This window comes from Hydra viridissima, unplaced genomic scaffold (genome assembly GCF_058129835.1).
Source record: "Hydra viridissima isolate aposymbiotic clone 2 unplaced genomic scaffold, HvirCarnegie_v1 scaffold_7, whole genome shotgun sequence".
Classification (NCBI taxonomy): Eukaryota; Metazoa; Cnidaria; class Hydrozoa; order Anthoathecata; family Hydridae; genus Hydra; species Hydra viridissima.
In genome coordinates, this window is record NW_028324306.1 from 13,226,339 (window position 1) to 13,247,288 (window position 20,950).

General features: G+C 28.7%; 3 protein-coding genes across 8 annotated transcripts; 1 reads left to right on the forward strand and 2 right to left on the reverse strand.

The window, feature by feature from the left end:
- The first annotated feature begins 801 nt into the window (after positions 1 to 801).
- On the forward strand, positions 802 to 8,279 carry LOC145183977 (uncharacterized). 4 transcript variants are annotated; one of them, XM_090092850.1, is made up of 4 exons: positions 802 to 1,204; positions 5,593 to 5,804; positions 5,940 to 6,131; positions 6,266 to 8,279. In XM_090092850.1, exons 3-4 carry the CDS (start codon positions 5,973 to 5,975, stop codon positions 8,252 to 8,254), a joined length of 2,148 nt encoding a protein of 715 aa, XP_089948976.1. In that variant the 5' UTR covers positions 802 to 1,204; positions 5,593 to 5,804; positions 5,940 to 5,972; the 3' UTR covers positions 8,255 to 8,279. The 4 variants fall into 4 exon arrangements, with proteins under 4 accessions (XP_089948976.1, XP_089948974.1, XP_089948977.1 ...); XM_090092848.1 differs by lacking the exon at positions 802 to 1,204 and adding an exon at positions 4,902 to 5,059 and having other exon boundaries at positions 5,279 to 5,804; XM_090092851.1 differs by lacking the exon at positions 802 to 1,204 and adding an exon at positions 4,909 to 5,059.
- A 1,441-nt stretch (positions 8,280 to 9,720) lies between these two features.
- LOC145184666 (RNA N(6)-adenosine-methyltransferase mettl16-like) lies at positions 9,721 to 15,035 on the reverse strand. Of its 2 annotated transcripts, XM_090092852.1 has the most exons (8): positions 14,143 to 15,035; positions 13,925 to 14,065; positions 13,581 to 13,839; positions 11,725 to 11,794; positions 11,383 to 11,469; positions 10,953 to 11,138; positions 9,999 to 10,736; positions 9,721 to 9,873 (listed from the first exon to the last, which is right to left on the reverse strand). In XM_090092852.1, exons 1-7 carry the CDS (start codon positions 14,438 to 14,440, stop codon positions 10,047 to 10,049), a joined length of 1,731 nt encoding a protein of 576 aa, XP_089948978.1. In that variant the 5' UTR covers positions 14,441 to 15,035; the 3' UTR covers positions 9,721 to 9,873; positions 9,999 to 10,046. The 2 variants fall into 2 exon arrangements, with proteins under 2 accessions (XP_089948978.1, XP_079916530.2); XM_080060404.2 differs by having other exon boundaries at positions 9,721 to 10,736.
- Positions 15,036 to 16,166: 1,131 nt separating this feature from the next.
- Positions 16,167 to 19,461, reverse strand: LOC145184529 (SREBP regulating gene protein-like). Of its 2 annotated transcripts, XM_090092870.1 has the most exons (6): positions 19,235 to 19,461; positions 18,596 to 18,716; positions 18,065 to 18,222; positions 17,745 to 17,858; positions 17,383 to 17,518; positions 16,167 to 16,661 (listed from the first exon to the last, which is right to left on the reverse strand). In XM_090092870.1, the coding sequence occupies exons 1-5, from the start codon at positions 19,334 to 19,336 to the stop codon at positions 17,441 to 17,443; spliced, it is 573 nt and encodes a 190-aa protein (XP_089948996.1). In that variant the 5' UTR covers positions 19,337 to 19,461; the 3' UTR covers positions 16,167 to 16,661; positions 17,383 to 17,440. The 2 variants fall into 2 exon arrangements, with proteins under 2 accessions (XP_089948996.1, XP_089948998.1); XM_090092872.1 differs by lacking the exon at positions 19,235 to 19,461 and having other exon boundaries at positions 18,065 to 18,217; positions 18,596 to 18,711.
- Between the last annotated feature and the right edge of the window lie 1,489 nt (positions 19,462 to 20,950).

Sequence of the window (20,950 nt, forward strand, 5' to 3'; positions counted from 1 at the left end):
TTTAAAATATATATTAAAATGGAGAATAGTAGTGTTTTGATAAGCTAAAGTACTTGGGTCAAAAAAATTAGGTGCAATTTACTTTGTTTCAATTTTAAAAAAGGGAAAAAAGCGCTCAAGGTGCTAGAGCGCTTTTTTAGGTGCTAGAGCACCGTCAGTTTAAATCCATACAAACTTAAGTGTTTTAAAGATTACAACAAGAATAGTCAAATCTTTAAACTTTATTAGCTGGATTAGTTGCTCTTAAGTATTTAAGATCAGTACCCGTCGAATATTATGCTGAGGTGAGATTTAACAAGAATTATCCTGGAATGAGTTCTAATGGCACAAAGTTTTAACTTCAAAAAAAAAGCTTCGAGAAAAAATTTATAATCATTTCAGGACTTAAGTTCATCTTTTAGATTGCTCCTACATCGGAGGTCTGGGGGGCATATTCTTTTAGAACATTGAAGCTTTTAAAAAAGGCTCATTGGTTCGAATTTCTGAACAAATTAATAAAATCCTTTTTAGCGGAGATTTTTTCTTTTTACAAAACATCCAGTATAATTTTATAGCATTTTCATTTTATAGTATTTTAAGTGCGTCATTTTAAAGAATCTTTATGCAACTACATTACAACATTTTTAAGAAACTTTATACAACTGAATGATGAGTTTTTAAAAAATTAATCAATTAAGTATGAAAACAAGTTGTTGTTTTTTTCTGAAATTTTATGAAAAAAGTTATTTCTTTCTTAGAAAAGAAACTTTTGAAATTTTCTGTTCAATTAGCATAATTTTAAAAACGTCTTATATATCTTTCAGAAAAATGCTTAAGACAAAAAAAATTTCCATGGAAACAGCAGAATTACTGGTTTGTCATCTGAGCTTACAACAAGTGGTTTTGTAACCTACTGAAAATTTAACATGTTCGAAGGATCTAGTATTAGCTCTCCAAAGATCATCTGAAATGTGATTAATGATCTGGTCAATCTGTGGAGTCCTATAAATCCAAAGCTTCTATTTGATACTCAAAAGATCATTATTCAAAAAAGCTCTAGACTTTTCTTGAGAAAATTTTTCTTGAGACTTTTTTTCAGCTGTCTGCTGCAAGCCAAGTGCAAAAATATAAACAAAAACAAAGAATATTTGATTTGCATTTTTGAACATTTGTTTGATTTGGCTTCTTGTTATTGTGGACTTCCAGTTGTGGCATTCAATAATAGGTTTGGAGAGTTTCTTTTTTTTTTCTTAAAGTCCTTTTTATCAATTTCATAGAATATATTATTTAACTTATCATTTGAGAAGATCAGTTTTCCTTCCTCTCGTAGTTACATTTAAAAGAACATGTGAAAAGTATTGTTGGATTTAAAAAAACGTTTTTATATGATTGTTTTGAAAAAAATGTTTTTAAGAGATTTTTTTGATCTGTGAAGTTTAAGAATCATTTAGCTTGCCAGGGGAAGTATATTTTATTTCTCTGTGTAGGCAGCAGAAAGGTAAATAAGTTTGAGTTGACCAAATTAGGTATCTTTATAGTAAAAGGTTGCTATAATTTGTTAAAAAGTATAAAACAATAAGATCAGTTTTGTGGACTTAAAGATGAGTTGGTAGAGTTGGAAGCATATTGAAGATATGGGAATTAAAGAGCGGTTCACTTTCTGGATTTTTTGGATTTTACATAAATAGACACAGATTACATATATATATATATGTAATCTGTGTCTATTTATGCGCTTATATATATATATATATATATATATATATATATATATATATATATATATATATATATTAGAATTACTGTATATATGTATATACATAAACTACTACTTCATAGGTAATGCATATCAGCGCAATCTTTGAAAAAACATTACTTTGATTTAAAATATTTATTTAAAACACACACACATAAAATTTTTATTCTAACATAAATTTCAATATATACAACCAATATATTTGAATTGCGCAACGAAAATTTGAGCTACGCATAATTTTGACTTACCAAAGTTTGGTGAAAACACTCACAGGAGTTTTTGATGGAACACAAACTTGCTACCTTGTAAATGATAAAGATTTCTTTAGAACAATGGGTAGCAAGGAAAAAAAACAGCTTAGTTGTCTATTGTAGTTGTTGAAAAAACGTTCTTGGAACTAAAAAAAGCAGAAAAGTCTGCAGATTTAGTTGCTAGAATGTTGGAAGTCTTTTGTGATCTTGGCTGCAAAACGAGTATAAATAGTCATCTTGACCAGTTTGCTGAAAATCTTGTCTGCAATTCTTTTTTAAAATTAAAGTTTACACTTTTTTTTTATAAATCTACAAAAAGGTTGAGACTGATGATTTTCATTTAGACATAATTGACATTTTTTTCATCTGATTTTTTCTTTTAACTTTGTAAAAAATAAAGTCTTTTTAGGCATTTTCCAATTAGTTTTCCAGAAAAAAATTTGCTAACCACCGTGGTGTGACCTAACAAAGTCCTATGCTTTAAGAAAGTCCTAATTTAAGGAATGATAAATTTCGTATATATAAAATAAACATTTGGGGGAAGTAACTTTGTTATTTTAACTAGATATCTAGTTCGTTAAAATAACTAAATAAATTTCCTCAAGTTTTTATTTTATATATTAAAAAAAAATTTTGTTTCTTGCATTAGGAATTTCTTAAAGCACTTTTTTTTAAAGGACTTTTTTAGGTCACACCACGGTACCTAATTTTTCCAAAAAAAAAAAAAATTAATTCCAAAAATTTTTAGTCTGCCATGAAAATCTAATGTCGGATTTGAATTCAACGTATCAAAATTACGTGAGAACAAGTAACAAAATTAATGCAATAAATTTTTTGTAATAATTAAAAATTATTAGGCTATGAAGTAATTCAAATTGGCGCAAAAATCAATAAAATGCAAATATGGAAACAGTTTGTGCAAACATGTTGATCTGTCTTTTATTACGTTTGAGAACACGCTAATTATTATTCAATAAGTGTTTAAAAGTTTTTGTATAATTAAAATTATTAATTCGCCGGTTGTCTTTGGGCTCATTCGCGTTTTGTTGTTGTTGTTTTGCAGTAAAAAATGTATTGATTTTGGCAAATCGCGTTTTGCCTTTAAACATCAAAGTTCAATTTGTCTGAGAGTCTCTAGTATGAAATTAAAAAATTACGTTTTTTCTTTCCTAATAAAGTTATTTAAGAGCTGCGAAAACTTACCGTTTTTATCAAAAGAAAGGAAACTTGTCTAATGTTACGGAATGGAAATTAAAATTTTGCCGGGCTTTTATCCAAGGTATAACTAAGAGTACATTTTATCTGCATATCGTTACCAATAGGTCCAATACATACCGTTTAGTGGGAACCAAGTTTGAAAGATAATGCAGCTTGACGGGTGTACGATGGTTTTGTCATTTAGTTAGAAAAAAGTTGCAAAAACGATGGTCAATAGGTTCATATATACAATCCCGGGTGAGGGTAGTATGATTGAACCTACAGGCTGCAGGTTGTATAACCCTCTTATGATGTGAATTGATAGTTACAGCATGGAAAAAAAAAACAAAAAAAAAAACAATCGTATACTTAAAAAAATCTCATCTTTCTTGTTTATGACCAAAATATTTGTAATTTATGTCAAAAAATCATCTAAAGTATACACTAGAATATCAATATCAAAATATCATTGAAGTTTTGGAGAAAAAAAAGTTTTCTTTCGCACAATGAAAATTTAGAAACTTAATAACGAAGTTAGCGTAAAACAAAAATGATCGTAAAGTTCAAAAAATTCTCAAGTCAACCAAATTCTGTAAAAATTAGTATCGAGTTGGACCTCCTTTGGCCTTGATGACCTCAGCTGGACAATATGACTTAGAGTTGACCAAATTTTGGGTCTCTTCTGTTGTTATTTATCCCATAGGCCTGTTATAACTTCTTTTAAGTGGTACTTGCGTCTAAATGCTTTGTTGCCAATTTTTCTGCCCAAAGTACACCATAAATTTTCTGGCCATTCCAAAATATTGAAGCTACTTGTATCAAAGCTAAGCAGTATGTTTTGGGTTGTTGTTCAGCAGGAATATGAAATCATTTCCATTCTTAATTTTTTAGTAGATGGACGCAAATTAGTTTTGAAAATTTTTTCAATACATTGAAGCATCCATTTTCTCAATAACAAATGTCAGTTTTCTCACTTCTTCCCGACTCATACTACCCCAAACCATCACATTTCCTCTTGCATTATTTACAGTAACTCACTGTAATAAGCTTCTGCTTCTATATGCCGCATTTTGTGGAGTCCATCCAATGAGACAAAGTTATATTTTGACTCATCTGATAAAAAAACATTTTTCCAATATGATGTCGGTATTTTTTTGTACTTCTTTGCAAACTCCAATTGACGTTTCATTTATTTTACAGTTAAGAAAGGTTTTTTTCAAACTACTCTTCTTCTATAACCTTATTCTTTGATACGATTTCTGATTGTTTTGAGGTGTCGATGTTGTGGTCTTCATGAACTTTAAAAGCTAGTTTAGCTGTGGAAACGAATCTGTTTTTCTTCACATTAATGATGATGTTGCAATCAGTTGTACTGGTAGAAATACTAAATCTTATTTTATTTCTTGGACGAAAATGTATTTTTTAGCTATTTTCAATCTTACTCAGCAGTTTTATCGTTTAATTCACTGGATTTACGCAAAAAATAACGACCTGTTTTTGTAAGTGTTCGATTACTTTTTTGCAATCAATTTTATGCATTTTTGGAAAACGCGAACGAATTATTTTTTCGTTATATAGAACACTTCTTTACTTGGCTCAAATACAATTTTTAGCATTTTTTGTTAAAGTATTCTAAGATCAATCGCACGAGACAATACTGAATTCTTAAACGAATTCAGCATAATTTATTGTTCTGGTAAAATTAATTTTTAAGCGATGAAAACAACAGTTTCTTGATTGCGCTTCAAAAATATCCTGTTTCTTCACAAGTTTCTTGCTAATGCTTTTTTACCGGTGGATTTTATTTTAATTATTAACTAACTTGCTGTCAAACTGTCAACTTGCAAGTAGATCGGTGACGGTCGGCTGCAATTAGGTATTAGTTTTTAAAATAATTTCTAATCGTTTATTGAAATATATTTTTAAAGTTTGACTCAAAGAAATATTTTTAAATGTGATCCTGGCAACAAATGTTAAGACTTTTTAATTCATCAAGATAATATTGGGTTATTGATAAATTTCTTTAAATTTTTAAACAAAAGAGGAAATTATTAGCTTTTCTTTTTTTAAACAATGTGCTTATTTTTTATTTTAGCTGCCTCCCTTTCGCATTCTTGAAGGCTTGATAAATGTTATTATTACGCTAGCTCAGTTTAAAACAACTTTTGTTTACATAAAATTGAATTTTTTAAAAGCACCGTATTTGTTCTAAAACGATTCTTAGCTAATTATCTTGTCCAATCTATCTCTTCTGATATTTTTTTATTCTTTATAATTCTAACAAGTGCTCTTTTAAATGACGACATAATATTATAAATGCATTTAAACCGGTTTTCTTGAATCATAACTCTAAAAAGTTTGAAAGTTGTGCAAATGTTTTTTTTATTTTATTTTTTTTTGGTAAGCAAGATTAGTTTGAAAAGCGTAAAAAATAGATCATTTTCGTTTGATTGTTAAATCCGTGCGGATTCACCATTAATGGTTAATGTCGTGTCGCATCAAAGCATCAATTGGCACATTAACATTGATAAAACGATTTAAAAGATTTTGAAATAGTTTAGTTGGTATGTTTGCAGAAACAACAACACAAAAACATTCATTGACACAGATTCTGAAACAAGGTATGGCTTCTTAATGTTGTGAAAAAAGTTTCATTGCGCAAAAAGAGTAAACAAACAAAAACTTTCAGTAGTTTAAACTACAAAAATTTTATAGGTTAATTTTTCTAATAATGTTTTCGTGTTTTTATTATAAAGTTCGATATTGTTGATAACGGGTGATTTTATAAAATGGCAAAAGACATTCCAAACGAAGTTTGTCAAGTGTGCATGGGAATGTTTAAGACTCCCAAACTGTTACTGTGCATGCATACTTTTTGTGAAAGTTGTATCTTAGCCTTGTGCGATGGAAATATCATTTACTGTCCGTTATGCAACTACAAAACAATGGTAAGTTTTAAAAACGTTTTACTTTTAAAACTATGATAAAATTCAAAATATAATCAAAATAACTGAAAATACTTTTTATTTATATGTATATATATATTTACCAAAGAAAAATCTTGTTAGATTTTTCTTCATAGCTTCAACAAGAAGGTATTTCCGGTTTAATTACAAACATTATTGCTCAGAACGTGGTTGAATCTGCGGAATTTATGACCATAAAATCGAGCGAAACTTTATCGAGCAGTGAATGCGAACAAGAACTTGCAGTAGATCTCTGTTGTGAATTCTCCCAAAATATGTGCGAGTTGTGCGCAAACCACCACAAAAAAAGTGTAACTTTCCATGCTCACGAAATCTCAGACCAAAAAATATTTCAAGGAGAAGTTAAAAAGTGTCAAGAACATAACGAAATACTAAAGTTTTTTTGCAACAAATGTAGACTTTTTATTTGCCATGAATGCACGCTCAGTATAAACCACAGCGAACACTCGTTTAGTTTAGTCGACGAGCTGGTGTCTGACCATAAAGAAAAACTAAAGCATTTAGTGCAAGAGGCTGAAAAAAAGAAGAAAACGATCGAATCTATTACTGTAGATGCAGAAACGACTTTGGAACTGATTAAAATTTCTAATGAAAATTATGTAACTACTGTAGAGGAGAAGTTTCAACTTCTTCACGAAGCTTTGCACACACATCAGGTAAACTTAATTAAGAGTATTAATGAGAAATATACCGAGAGCGTAAACTCGATAAAACAGGCCAAGGACAGCAATAAGATATTATCTGATTGCATAAACTTTACAAATGAAGTTATCGAAAGCAGGTATAAAGCAGGAATTATAGATATTTTTGAAAACCTTAAAAGACAACTTCAAAGTATGACTTTGTTAACGGTCAAGAGAGTTTCAATTCGACAATCCGCGAATGTAGAAAGTGACATCAGCCAACTCACAAATATTGATAACTCAAGTTCAAAAGATCTCTCCTGCATTGAGGAATTAGAATTTGCTAGTAGCTTGAACAGTTTTCATACTGGTCCTCCGGATAAAACCCGACAACACTTTGGAAAAGAACCGGATGCGAGCTTTACAAAAAGCAAGCATGAAGAATGTCATAAAAATATTGTAGAAAACTCTCCGCAGAATTTTAAGTTGAAAAAGAAATTCAGGGTTCCTTCCATAAAATCAAAATCCAGCAAAGAAAAAAACTCTTTAAATCTCCCAGCTATTCAAAAGATCACAGCAGAAAAAAATATAGTCCATTCAGAAAAAACTCCCCCGCCGCGGCCACCTCCGGTTAAAATTCTGCCTGAAAAGATCTCCTCTCACCCTCCGTTTATGAAGTCACCAAGTGAAATACCTCCACCCCGACCAGCAAATCCGCCACACAAATCTGCATCCACTTTGACTGCGCCTCCTAAGCCTCCCGCACCAAAAATATTGTCAATATCAGAAGAAAAAGCGCCTTCAATGCAGCCAATTGAAAAAACGACATGCGAAGAAAACTACAACGATAATGTAGATAGAAAACTTGAGCATATAAATGATGAACATAATTTGCAAAATTCTGATGTTGTTGCAGGCCTGTCCATTGAGAAGAATGAAAATATGACGAAGTTGTCCACTTGCACTCCTGCACGGTACATAAATGACGATGAAAAACTTAATGGAATTAATGAAGACATAATTAAACACGATGAGGAATACCTGATAAATCAAGAACTCGTAGGTGATAAAAATATTTATGATTTTGTAGATAATACTAGAGAAGATAGCTTGTATGCAAATGTTGATAAATTGAGGAAACTGAAAGACGAGCGTAATTTATCTGATAAGGAAAAGAATGAACAGCCAAATGATAAAAACAATAGTTCTTCAAGCTCGCTGAAGGAAACGGTAATTCACGAAACATCTCCTATCCCCCACAAAACTCCTCCTAAAAAGCCTCAACGCCCACGTTGTTTAGCAGGAATAGAACTAAAACAGGTTCATTTGGTATGCAATAACGAAGTATTGCAATCAGTATTGATGAATTTAGAAAAAGCATGTGCAATACTTCTTCAAGTTCAACCTACTGAGAGGAATCGTCAAATTTTTAGTCTTAAAGAAGATCTTATATGTATGTGAAAAAAACTGATTAAAAACTTACAAAGTTCTTGTCTATTTTTTTATTTATTAATTTACAAATAGGTTTTACAAAGAATTCGAATGACTTTTTGATAAATATTTGAAAATTACAAGTGATTTTAAAAGATTATTGAAAAGGTCATTCGATGCCATTTAAATTTTGAAAACTCATTTACCTTAAACGAATAGACAAAACAAATATTATGAAAGATGATACGAGTTGTATATCAATTTTACAGGTCATAGCAAATGAAATATAACGCATACGTGGGGGACCACAGAAAAAATTTTAGGAATAGAGGTTTCGAAATAAAATCCATTTTATATTATCTAGCAGCATATTTCTAAAAGTTAAAATTTGACATGTTGAAGGCATGGCGCCTGCACAATAAGAAAATTAGAGGTAGCTCTACCCTCCCCCGCAGATTCTGCAGGCGCCCGTATTCACTTTTCAGTTAACATTTTCCAAATTGAAAATAACAAATACACCACCGTTCAAAAGTTAGTGTCAGTGTAAAAAACGGCAGTGTAGCTTCATGTAAAATACTTTTCTGGAAAAGTTCTTTGAGAAAGACTTCCATCGATGGAAATTAAACTCTAGATTAAAATTAGGTTTAAGTAAAAAAATTGTCTGGAAATCCGTGAGATTAGTAATGCCACTCTTGCCCTGATGTGTAGGTGCTCGTGAAAACATGATTTATAACCTTGAGCAGGAGGTTCGTACACAACTTTGAAGATAAATGTTGGTGCATTAGAATTTGTCAATAAAAAGTTGAAACTTTGTGCAAACTCTGATTTAAAGTTTAAAATTTTTTTTTTCTAAATACAATTACATGAAATTAACACTTTCCTTATTTTGTAATTCTAAACCCTATTTTCGTATTGTTTTTACAACCTTATATAGAGATTTGAGAGCCTGAGTAGCTCAAATTTGCCCGTTTAGATTTTATGTGGCTTATTTCTTCTACTACTTGAAGAGTGTACCATTTACAGGATAGCAGTATTTATTAGTATAAGAGTTTTTATTGACATGTGATCGTCTGATTTATAGTTTTAGTTCAAAAATCCTTTTGATTTTTTCTTAGAATTACTTCCAACAGCCCCTCCCCCTGCAGGTGCTTTGTTAGACTATACGTATTTGTGCCCATAGTAACAGTGGTGATAAAATGTTTACTTTTAATTCCACATGGATGGATAAATTACATGTTAAAAAAACGACTTTCCTGGCATTTATTCCCTGAGAAAAACTTAGATTTGCTAAAGACTGTTTTACGTCATTTTCCGCTAAAAAAAATTGTGAACGTCTTTTTTACGTAAGTTTCATCATCCATGATAAAACACTACCTCACTATCAACAAGAGCATCGAACAGAATGTAACCACTTGCTCACGTTGAGCAAAGTATTGAAAATTCACAAGAACTTGTTTGTCGAATCCAACCTGAGCACTGAAAGTAAAAGTCTTTGCTGAATATAAAAATGAATAATTTATCGCACATGGTGAGCTGGAGCATCAATCTACAAACATTAAAAAAAAAAAAAATACTAAAATAAGAGAATAAACTTTGGGATAAAACTTAAGTGAAAAAATTTTCTTAAGAAAAACTTTCGCACCTAAGTACTGAAAAGTTTAAACTTCATTATAAGATATCAGAGAAAAATAGACTACTATAATGAACGCAATTGCTTTATTGTATGCCATTGTAATTGTTCTGTCGTGAGCCATTTTTATTGTTCTATTGTAACCTATTGTAATGATATATATTCTTCTATAGTAATCTTTTGTAATGAAAGCTATTTTTTTATTTGAGAACCTTTAAGAATATTTTTGAGATATAAAAACATTTGATGAAATTGTTCTCGGTTTCCTTCTACGCATAAAAAGGAAAGTACGATAGAATTTTTTTCAGCCAGTTGAAACTGCCGCGATGTACCAACTGTGCATGAAAAAGAGAGCAATGGTGTTAAATGAGGCAAATCCTTTGAAAAATGTTTTTCCGGATTATCAATTTCGTTTTCTCTTTCTTTCTTCACAAAATTATTTGCTAAATTTAAGATTGAACATTTCGTATCATGCGAAAGATCCTCTTTGTTTAAATATTCTTCAACTCCTATTAGACATTCGACATTTTTACAAGTAAAATAAGACGTTGGTTGTTTTTGACTAGTTTTATCTGTATATCCGACATGTTCCCGTAGCTTTGTATTGCTATTATCTGTTTGTTGCGCATCATTTTTAAAAACACTTAACACAGATGGAGTGGATAGAAAATTACAGGAGCCTTCAGTTTTTGTTATAGAAAACTTGCTGTCCGATTCTCCATCAACCTTGTTTTTTTTTGATGCAGCTTCTTCATGATTGGCTAATGAGAGCTTTCTTCTCTTCTGCCGTGTGTGTGTCCATGTATTTTGAAACGCCTTGCCGTTTATTTCGTATGCGTCTTGGTTTCGGTGAGTAATATATTCAGGCTCTTCTAAGACAATCTACAAATTAAAAAACAGCTTTACATAAGCATTTACGCAAAGAAAGAAATAACCTCGAGTGTGATCTTTAACACGCCTGTAAATATTCAAGTTATAAAACTTTTGTCAAACACCAATCAAATAACTGCATAAAAATAAAGTAAATTAAGAAAAGTAGTACTTAAAATTAAAAGTTGGATAGATAAAACAGAGCAGACAAAATAAAAGACCAAATACTTGAAGCTCCTGAAGTTGATGTTTAATGACTTTCATAACGAGCCACATGGTTGATAATACATTTTTCGGAGGAGTAGAACTTTTGACGGGCGTTAGATTATTATCTTGATAGAATTGATCAGAGAGAATCAGATAAAAAGGTTTGGGTTTCTTTTCAGTCGGCTTCTTTTTTACAGTAGTCAACACCTAAACGGATCAAACAATCTTTATAACAATATTAGCAATGAAGTTCAGACAATATGTAATATTTTACTTGATAATGAAGTCTGCTATAGGTCTACTCTCTATTTAAGAGACACGATAGGCTAATACTATACGTTAACATAATCCTTTTTAAATGGTTCTTTGAAACACAAGAATTATAGGCATTCATAAAATATAGCTTAGCAATTTAAGAGATTACTTCAGTAACTTCTAAAAGCATACGTACATTTGGTATGGATTCATTGAATGTCCATCCTAAACCCCACCTCATAGTACGCCCCTGCCTAAATTCTGTAGTTGTTAACTTTGGAATCTATGATGATAAAAATTTATAATAATTATCTATAATACCCACAGCAAACAGAACAAAGATTAAAATAAAAACTATAATTACGATAAAAACAATTATAATACTCATAAACTACAAATAATAAAAACAAAAAAAAATTTCAAATACCACACACATTTTTATATACTTTTTTATGATCATGCATAAGAACGTACAACAAAACATGTTAAGAATATAGAAAAATAAATATAGAAAAATAAATTTACAAAAACAAGACACCTGCACAAACTTAGCATAAGAAATTAATTCTTTTAAGCTTGATTTTTTTCCGAGCATTGTAGTATACCATCTAAAAAAAACAAGTTGATTAAAAATCAGAGTGCAGAAACTCAACGAAATTCATATATACAGTAATAGATATATTCCGACGTCTTAAAATTTTTAATTGGTGTTTAAACCATACTATTCTGTAAACATTTAAACATGGTAAGTTTGATAAGTGTTCTTTGTTCTTGATAAGTGTTCTTTGTTCTTGATAAGTGTTCTAATGTATGTTTAGTTAACTATTTGAAATTAAAGTAAAAACATATGCTTTGAAGTTGACAAAAAAAAAAAAAAAGATAAAATGCACTTCAATAAAAATTCAATTAAAAAACTCAATTCATTATTTATTGTGTAAAAGGAAATATACTAATTTTTAAAGTAAACAATATGTTGGTATCAACATCAACAAAAAATTCATACAATGATTCTAACATAACATGTTATGGGCAGAAAGGTACGTTGTACCTTGGCTGAACTCTAAGCCATTCAGAAACTCAAGAACAATGGAAAGTCATGTCAAGAGATTTCAAGATAAAAAGGGTGCTTTGTTGGAATGGTTCAGTATGTTTTTAAACCACAAAAATTTGTTAAAACTAGAGGAAAGAAAAGAAAAATAACCTAGTGAGAAGATAAATTATATGTTAGTGAAGTTAAAATGCATCCATTTGTCTCCAGCAACACCATAAAAAAAATTTAAAACAAAATGTAACTTTATGTACAATTAGAGGGCATTTAGTAGAAGCTAATTTACTAGCGAGAGTGTCTTTATTGAAAAAGCAATATGTTAAAGGTTGAAAAGAGTTTTTCCATAAATGTTCTACATGTCGAAATAAGAATTGAGGAACTGTTTTGTAGACAGATGAATTTAAACTTAATATTTTTGGATCAGATGTTAACTAGTGTGTATACAGAGCCTTGTTGCTTTAGACATTTCAGCAAAGAGATAGTTCTAATATAATGCTCCAATATAAGATAACTAACCAATAGAAAATTTATAAAAAATTATGAAAGATGAGGTAGCAAAACTAAAGTCTAGAGGTGGTAAAAACATGGTATGCTATTCTGGTATCAACATGTCAAAAATTGATCAACAACATGTTGGGAAAAGGCTTAATATAGATGAAAAATTGAAAATACATACAACAAAAAAAATTTTATTTTTTTTAGATTGTCAATCAACCTTTTTGTATATAAACAATGAACTTCCTTATTTTTTCTATGTATAAATTAAATTAATGATTTCTTGATATTTTTTTTTTCCAGTGAACTCTTACTAGTTTTAAAAATAATAATATTTAGTTAAACAGAACTGTGTAATTTTTTTAAAGATATGATGTACAACACAAAACTTTTTATGAAAAAAAAAACTCATATCAATAATTGCCAATTACTGACAATAAAATATATTTTTTCTGAATGCATTAGTATTCTGAATGCATGCATGCATGAATGCATGCAGATGACATGCAGACATACATACATACATACATACATACATACATACATACATACATACATACATACATACATACATACATACATACATACATACATACATACATACATACCTACCTACCTACCTACATACATACATACATACATACATACATACATACATACATACATACATACATACATACATACATACATACATACATACATACATACATACATACAATACATACATACATACATATATACATGCATGCATGCAGGTATACAAATGACATTAAATTGAGAGATAAAAAGCATATTCAAATATACATCCTTGTAAAAAATGTAAAAAATGAACACAAGCATGAGAGATATACCTAATTTTCTCCTTCAATAACAAACTCTCATCCATCATTCTTTTCACAAACTCCACTTCTCCCCCTTTTGTAAAAGACTCACTATCGCTTGCTGTTGATTGGGAAATAGGTGGTGGGCGATGACCAGTACGATTATTTTCATATATGATGTCATCATTGACTTCAGGAAAAAACGGTGGGTTGCAGAGAGTAAAATCAAAACTAAATTCTGAAGCTATCACACAATCAAAAACAGATTTTTCTGGAGAGGTTAAGATAACTGAAAAAATAAACAAATTTAAAGATCATACAAAGTTCTTTAGATCTAAAATACTGAGCAAAAACAAATATCAAATCATTCTGACCTTTCACAGAATCTTCAGCACAGTTTTTTAGCACATTTTTCACTGCGTAGGCATGTGATTCAACATTTACTTCTGTGGCAATAAACTTCCAATTATTCATCTTATTACCTAGAAGTGGATAAATACATGATGCTCCACAACCTAGTAAAAAAAAATGAAATTATAAATAATATAAAAGTAGCATTAATAAAAATTTAAATTACTGATTATTGGATTACCTATATCAATACCAGATGCACTTTTATTTAAACATCCACTTAAGTCTTCAATCCAATGTATGTAATTTAACCTCAAAGGTATTGTAGGTATTAAACGATCTAAAGGAATATCTATACTGATATTAAAGAATTTCTTTAAAAGAACAACAGAAAGGCTGCGCAGAGATGCTGGATCTTTAAAATTGACATAAGCTTTCCCAGAAACCCCAATTTGAACATAAGGAGCAAACTCAGGATACTCAAGCATTAATTGCCTAAAATCAGGAGGAGAATCTTTAAATATGTTTCTATTGTGCATTTTCTAAAAAAAATACACTCATCAAACACTACGCTGATCATCCAATACAGTATAAGCTTAAAGAATACAAATATTGTACTCTTTAAGTTTACTAAAACATTTCAATACTACTCTTCAATTCTTTCAGCTCATTACTGTTAGTATTCATATGCAAGCATTAAGTTTCACAAGTTGCTACTAAATTGTTATTGAAAATGTTAACTGATATTAAGAACACAAATAAAAATATTGACCAAAGATTTTATGGTTAAGAGATTAAAAGATTTAGGAGAATAAGTTTGTTAAAAAGATATTTATGGATATTTATACAGTTATTTATGGATATTTATATAGTTATTTATGGATACAAAATGTTCAACCATAGAACAGATCATGTACATAAAAGAGCAATAACTTATAAATAAAACATCAAGAATATGAAGTTGCTCCTTGAACAAGCCAAGCTAAAATAGTTTAAAGATGTTAAATAACAATAACGACTTTGAACTATTTTAGATTATGTAATGAATTCAATAGAAAATTTTTAATATATATATTTTTTTACACAAAAAAATTAACAAGATTTAAAATTTGGCATTACTATTACAAGAATTTCGATCATTTATATGCAAATACAGTGCTTTTATATATAAGTTTATGCTACTTTTGTACAAATAATTATTGTAATTTAAAAACTCATTTCTAAATGAAAAACTATTACAAATATAATTAAAAGAGTTTAAATGAAGAATTTAATTCAAATCTTAAACCTTTTTTAAAGTTATTAAATAATACACAATTATCGAAGAGCACCCAAGTTTGGCAGTATAACTTTCAGGGAGTTCATTTTCAGAAATGCGATCTAACTCTTCTACACAAAAAGAATCACCGAATAAACTTTGTAATTGTTCTTTCTTTATAGGACGTGGAGGCATATTAGATCTCAGAGAAGCATCATATTCATAAGATTCCAGCAAAGCGCTAAACGAAAATTCATTAAGAAGAGACTTTAAATGGTCCACATACTTTTGCTGCTCTTCTGTCACCATAGCTACAAGACCACCTCTATCCCACCAAAAATCAAAAGCCCCACCAAGCTTTTGAGAATTAAATTCAAACAAATCTCCTTGATAAATAACCAGACGATCATCGTGTTTATAAACTTTGTAACTGCCATGATTTTCAATAGTGTAACTAAGTGAATTATCTTCAAAAAAACTAACACATGGAATTTCAGCAAATTCTACCCCCACAACAGCCAGACCTTGTTGATAAAGCCATTTTAAATCCAATGTTTTTCCACACAATGGCACAATTACACGTTTTCCATGAACTGAAATTTCATTAGACAATTTATAAAAATGTTTCTGCAGAAAAGGATTCACTGCATCTATATGCCACACAGCATTGTTGCTTACCCATTTTTGCTCCCAAGAAACATTTATAGCTTCCCTTGAAGACATTTTTTAAAGAATTTTCTGAAAAAAGAAGATAGTTGATAATGAAAATGCATTTTACATATGTATATTTTATCTATACAAAAGTTTATCAGTTTAAACCAAGACATTATCATAATGATTCTAGTTATTAATTAATTACAACATATCAAAAAAAAAACTGTTTGCATTACTCTATTTATATAATTTTGTTATATTTTATTAGTAATCAGTTAACTAACACTAAAAATACTTAATCATTACTAAAATTTTGAAAACAGGTTTGGTGATATTAGCATATTATTTAAAACTTTTTGTCTGCTGATAGCTTACCATATGTTTCTTTTTCTTTAACATAGAATCAAAGAAAAAAAAAAAAGTAATAACAAATAACCAGTAAATTTTAATTAAAAAAATTACTCAAAGTTTTTCTTTATTAAAACAAATAATTCCAAGAACACAAACATGGTACAACAAATTTAAAAGATAATAGTAGCAATTTGTAAAAAAGAAATAGAACATCTAAAACTTTTGTTTAATTAAACCCATAAATGTATTTTAATTCTTCCAAAATAAGATGTGAACTTGAAGACTTCTGAAACATTTATACTTTTCATTTTCACTTCTTTAAAGTCTTAAGTTACATGCTTGATATTAGTGCAGCTTCTCCTCATGCATGCAGCTTCTCCTCGTATCTTCAGCTCATACACAACATATTCCCATTCACCTTTTTTGTTAGTTTTTTTTTTTTAAATGAATTTCAAGATCTTAGTAGGTAATTCATTCATTTTTCAAACAGCAAACTCCTATAAAAAAAAAGTGTTTTTTTTTAGCTAATTTGAAAAAGAATGGAACTTTTTATTACAATCAGACAGTATAATTTTCTAGCACATAATTTGTATCTTAAGTATTTATGAAGTGCATACGTTTGAGTATGACAAGTTTTAAGTATCAAATAGAGGATAGGTTAACAAACTTTACTTAAATTTTGAAATAACACTAAACTTTGCTGAAATGCTTAATCATCCATTTTTATTTCAAAGATGCTAAAACTTCTTAAGGGATGTTTTATTTGAAATGTTTATGAAATATATAATCATAATAGTGTCTAAGAGGCAACACTTTTGATGAATTGTTCAAAAATAAAAACTTTCATAAAAAATAACTAATTCTTATCAAAATGACCAAATGATAAAAGTGATGATTCATGAAGATTCCATAAAAATGTAAAAAACTAATTGCAACTTTTTTTAATTTCTTAGCAAAAGAAAACAAAACTGGTTTTCAAACATTAACTATCCAATTAAAAGAATTTTATATGCTCCAGCAAAATTATCTCATAAGTATGCAGGCTTGTAACTTTAATCATAAACAAACTAATAACAGTAAATTTTTTTTGTGCTAGTAATAACACTTTACTACCTTTAAATATTTAAATTCACCCTTGTTAAGCAATAAATAGATTTTTATTGTCATTAAAATCAATTTTTGCACACAAATCAGCAATCAGAAATGTGAAAGTCTTACCTGCATAACAACAACCATATTCTTAGCTGAAACAAAATATGGCATCCATAGTTTCTGCTTACACATGATCAGGTCCATCAGTTCCAAAACAATACTTAAACAAATCATCTCGATACTTATTTTCTTGATAAACACTCTATAAAAAATTTTTAAACTAATATTACATAGGTTTGATTTTTATCAACATAGTTTATTAACAACCCAGTCATAATTCTTTATTTTTCAAGAAACATGACTGGGTTGTTGATAAATTATCTCAGGAGAAATTTTGAAATTTTAATATCCTTATGTGACAAACACAAATACTAATGTTTTTTTTTTTAAATAGAATATGTAGTATAAACTAAAAAACAAAAATTTACCAATGAAGAAGTGCGACATTTGTGTAAACATAATTCAAAAGTATCTTTAACTTCTCTTAACAATGGATTGCGTGCCATATGTGCTTGAATAAGTATTTTTTCAATGAGCCTTCTCTGGTATGTAAAAAAAGTAAATAACATAAAAAACACCACAAGAGGTGGAAATAAGAGTTAGTGATTGTTTAATGTCTGGCACAAACTACCACTTACTTAAATAAAGATTGTAATAATAAAATATTTATAAGCCAAACTTTTTGCACTGAATTAACAACTCAAATTGTACAAAAAAATTTCAGCAATAAAACGAAATTTAAAAAAACCTTGCGTGGCACAGGCTGCAGACAACAAGATATACAATGTTCATAAACTTGACAACACCTGTTAGCATGACATGAATTACAGTTGTATCGATGTGTTGAGTTTACATGAGAATTACAACATCCATTTTTAAGGACATTATTCATCAAGCATACCTGTCCTGAAAAAATGTAGATTTTTTAAAACTGGAATGATAATTTGTAAGCCTCAGTAAAAATATACAGAATGGAACAGAATTAGGAATTTCATTATCAATTTATAGACTACATTTACAAACACAAGTTATGTTCATAAATCTAGTAAGAAAAAATAATTAGTAACTGTTACTTTGTAACATATCACTTAAGCTGATAATATATAAGTCTAATCATACAATTCTTCATCAACACTACTTAAAATTCTTGAAAACTGACATAATGTGTTTAATAGAGCTGCCCTTAAAAATCTATGAAAAACCTATTTAATTTGTATTATCATTACACAGTTTTTTAATGCTATAATTCCTATTGACTAAAAAAAAAAGATTATAGTACCTTTTTCATCAGCAATCAAATTTGGACCTTGTTTTGAGTTTCTGCATTTTCTTAAGGTAATATTGTTTAAGTCTAGCCAAATGAACTTTGTAATAAAATTTTGAGTTGAATCTTGATAAGTCTAAAAACAACTTGTTCAGTATCAGTTTACATAAAATACTGAACATACTTAAATACTTTGTAAAGTAAAATTTATTAAACTATAAAACAATTACTGAAAAATTTTAATTTGTTTAGAATTACTGCAGAATTTAATTATTGGAACTTATGTTACACTTTTTTGTAGAAATCTTACTAATGCATATATCACATTAAATCTAAGTATAAGGAAATGCAGCCTATTTCCTCACCATTATTTCTTAGACTATTGATAGATATACTCTTAGTTCTATGGAACCTAAATTAGGTTAAGATACTGCTTGCTCATTCTACACTCAGTTACTCTCAAAAATCAAAGGCAGAGTATCAGTAGAAGTAAAGGACTTTCAGGTTCTTTACTACTTCTGATATTATGTCAATTCAAAAGCAATTTTTTTTATTCTTTAAATCTTAAATTGTAGCATACAGTAATAATATTTTTTTTCTGGTGAATAGAAATCAAAAGCAGATGTTAAATATTTTTATAGAAAAGGAACTCACCATAGCTTTTTGACTTAAAATTAAAACACATATTAGAGTTGCAAAAAACGACAACAATATTATCCAACGCCTCCAAAAACCACCAGATATGACTGCTTGCATTTAGAGTGAATACACTGTATGTAGCAACTAGTAGCCAGCAGATTTATAAAATTTTTATATTATCTTATGGAGAGAAAAAAAGATACACATGTTAAACTTCCTTTTTTACTGATATACACATACTAGTTGTCAGTGACTTTTTTAATCTTCAAGAGTCTATTCAGTGAAATGATGTTATGCAAAATATAAGTTTCAGACCACACTGTATAGTTTTTTATTGGTACTTTATTTAGTTGCTTAAAAACCTTGTAATTTTTAGTATTGTTACAATTAAGCATTAATGTGAATTGTTTTTCTACAATTAAAATTATTTGAAAAATATTTTAAATCAAAACATTTTTTTTCTTCAAATAAAGTTCAGTGTTGTGAGTTTGAAAAGTTGACAAAAGGCTGCAGAAATTTGAGCTGGATAGACAACTTAGGACTAATAGTTCTTTTTTTATTTAAATGTTTTAAAAATAAAGTCCTTCTCACCTTGGAATAATTTTTTTTGCTCAAATAAAATTAGTGACTACATAAATAACAAAATTAAAACTGAATGTGATAAATTTACATACTTTTATTGTATTTATCATGAAGAAGAATTTTCTAAGTGTTTTTTTTTCTCTAAGTAAAATGACTCTTCTGTGAAGAAAACAATCTCGTTTTTCTTTTTAAAAATATCTGGGTGTGCTTAAATTTTTAATAGAAAAAAGTTTATTTTATAATCTAAGCATTCATTTTCTCTTCAATTCCAAATTTTTAATCACTTCCAAATCATTTCCAAATTTTTAATCTCAAAACACTTAATCACTTACAATTATTGGATACTTAAACTTGACCATGCATCTTTGCCATTGTTTAAGAATCAAAAGGGCTAGATCTTTGAATATATCTTTGCCCATATACTACTTTTTGGAATATCATTCTATTTCAGTTTGTTTTTATTTTAAATAAGATACTTTTGTATCACAGATCTGTATATATGGAGTTTGGTTTGACTAAAATAATTGCTTAGATCAACCAACTCAGTCAATTTATTCTCAAAAATTGTTCTAATTATTGTCTTAAATTTTCTGGAACTTGATGGCTCAATATTGATTAAGAAAATTAACTGAACATTCTTACATTTGGTAAATATGACTTAAGCTGACATTATGTACAGTATCAATATTAAATAAAAAAATAATGTAACATAACAATTTTATATATATATATATATATATATATATATATATATATATATATATATATATATACATATATATATATATATATATATATATATATATATATATATATATATATATATATATATATATATATATATATATATATAAAATTGTCTGATTTTGAACACCGGGTATTCCTGCTAATATATACATAAAATCTAACTATGTAAGTTCAATATTTAGATTTTAAACTTTATTTGTCTTCTTCTGCTTCCTCTTGCCATAACCTTAATTCTTATTGAAGAGCTAAGTTTGAATTTTCAAACTTCATACACAACAAAAAAAACAAATTTATTTATAAAATATTTTAATAGTTTTATGCCGTTACCACTTGTAAGGCACCATAAACATTGTGGAAACTTTTTATAAGTTCACTGCATATTCCCGACTGCCGCCGCACAGT

What these genes read in the sequence shown, in the direction of transcription:
- LOC145183977 (XM_090092850.1), top strand. Translation starts at nt 5,973, where the DNA reads ATGGCAAAAGACATTCCAAACGAAGTTTGTCAAGTGTGCATGGGAATG. An exon ending in TATGCAACTACAAAACAATG is followed by an intron (nt 6,132 to 6,265) that starts GTAAGTTTTAAA and finishes TTTTCTTCATAG; the next exon opens with CTTCAACAAGAAGGTATTTC.
- LOC145184666 (XM_090092852.1), bottom strand. Translation starts at nt 14,440, where the DNA reads ATGCACAATAGAAACATATTTAAAGATTCTCCTCCTGATTTTAGGCAA. An exon ending in TTATTGAAGGAGAAAATTAG is followed by an intron (nt 11,795 to 13,580) that starts GTATATCTCTCA and finishes TGTTTTTTTTAG; the next exon opens with ATGGTATACTACAATGCTCG. An exon ending in CTTATGCTAAGTTTGTGCAG is followed by an intron (nt 11,470 to 11,724) that starts GTGTCTTGTTTT and finishes TTATCATCATAG; the next exon opens with ATTCCAAAGTTAACAACTAC.
- LOC145184529 (XM_090092870.1), bottom strand. Translation starts at nt 19,336, where the DNA reads ATGCAAGCAGTCATATCTGGTGGTTTTTGGAGGCGTTGGATAATATTG. An exon ending in TTTGATTGCTGATGAAAAAG is followed by an intron (nt 18,223 to 18,595) that starts GTACTATAATCT and finishes ACATTTTTTCAG; the next exon opens with GACAGGTATGCTTGATGAAT. An exon ending in AATGTCGCACTTCTTCATTG is followed by an intron (nt 17,519 to 17,744) that starts GTAAATTTTTGT and finishes AATTTTTTATAG; the next exon opens with AGTGTTTATCAAGAAAATAA.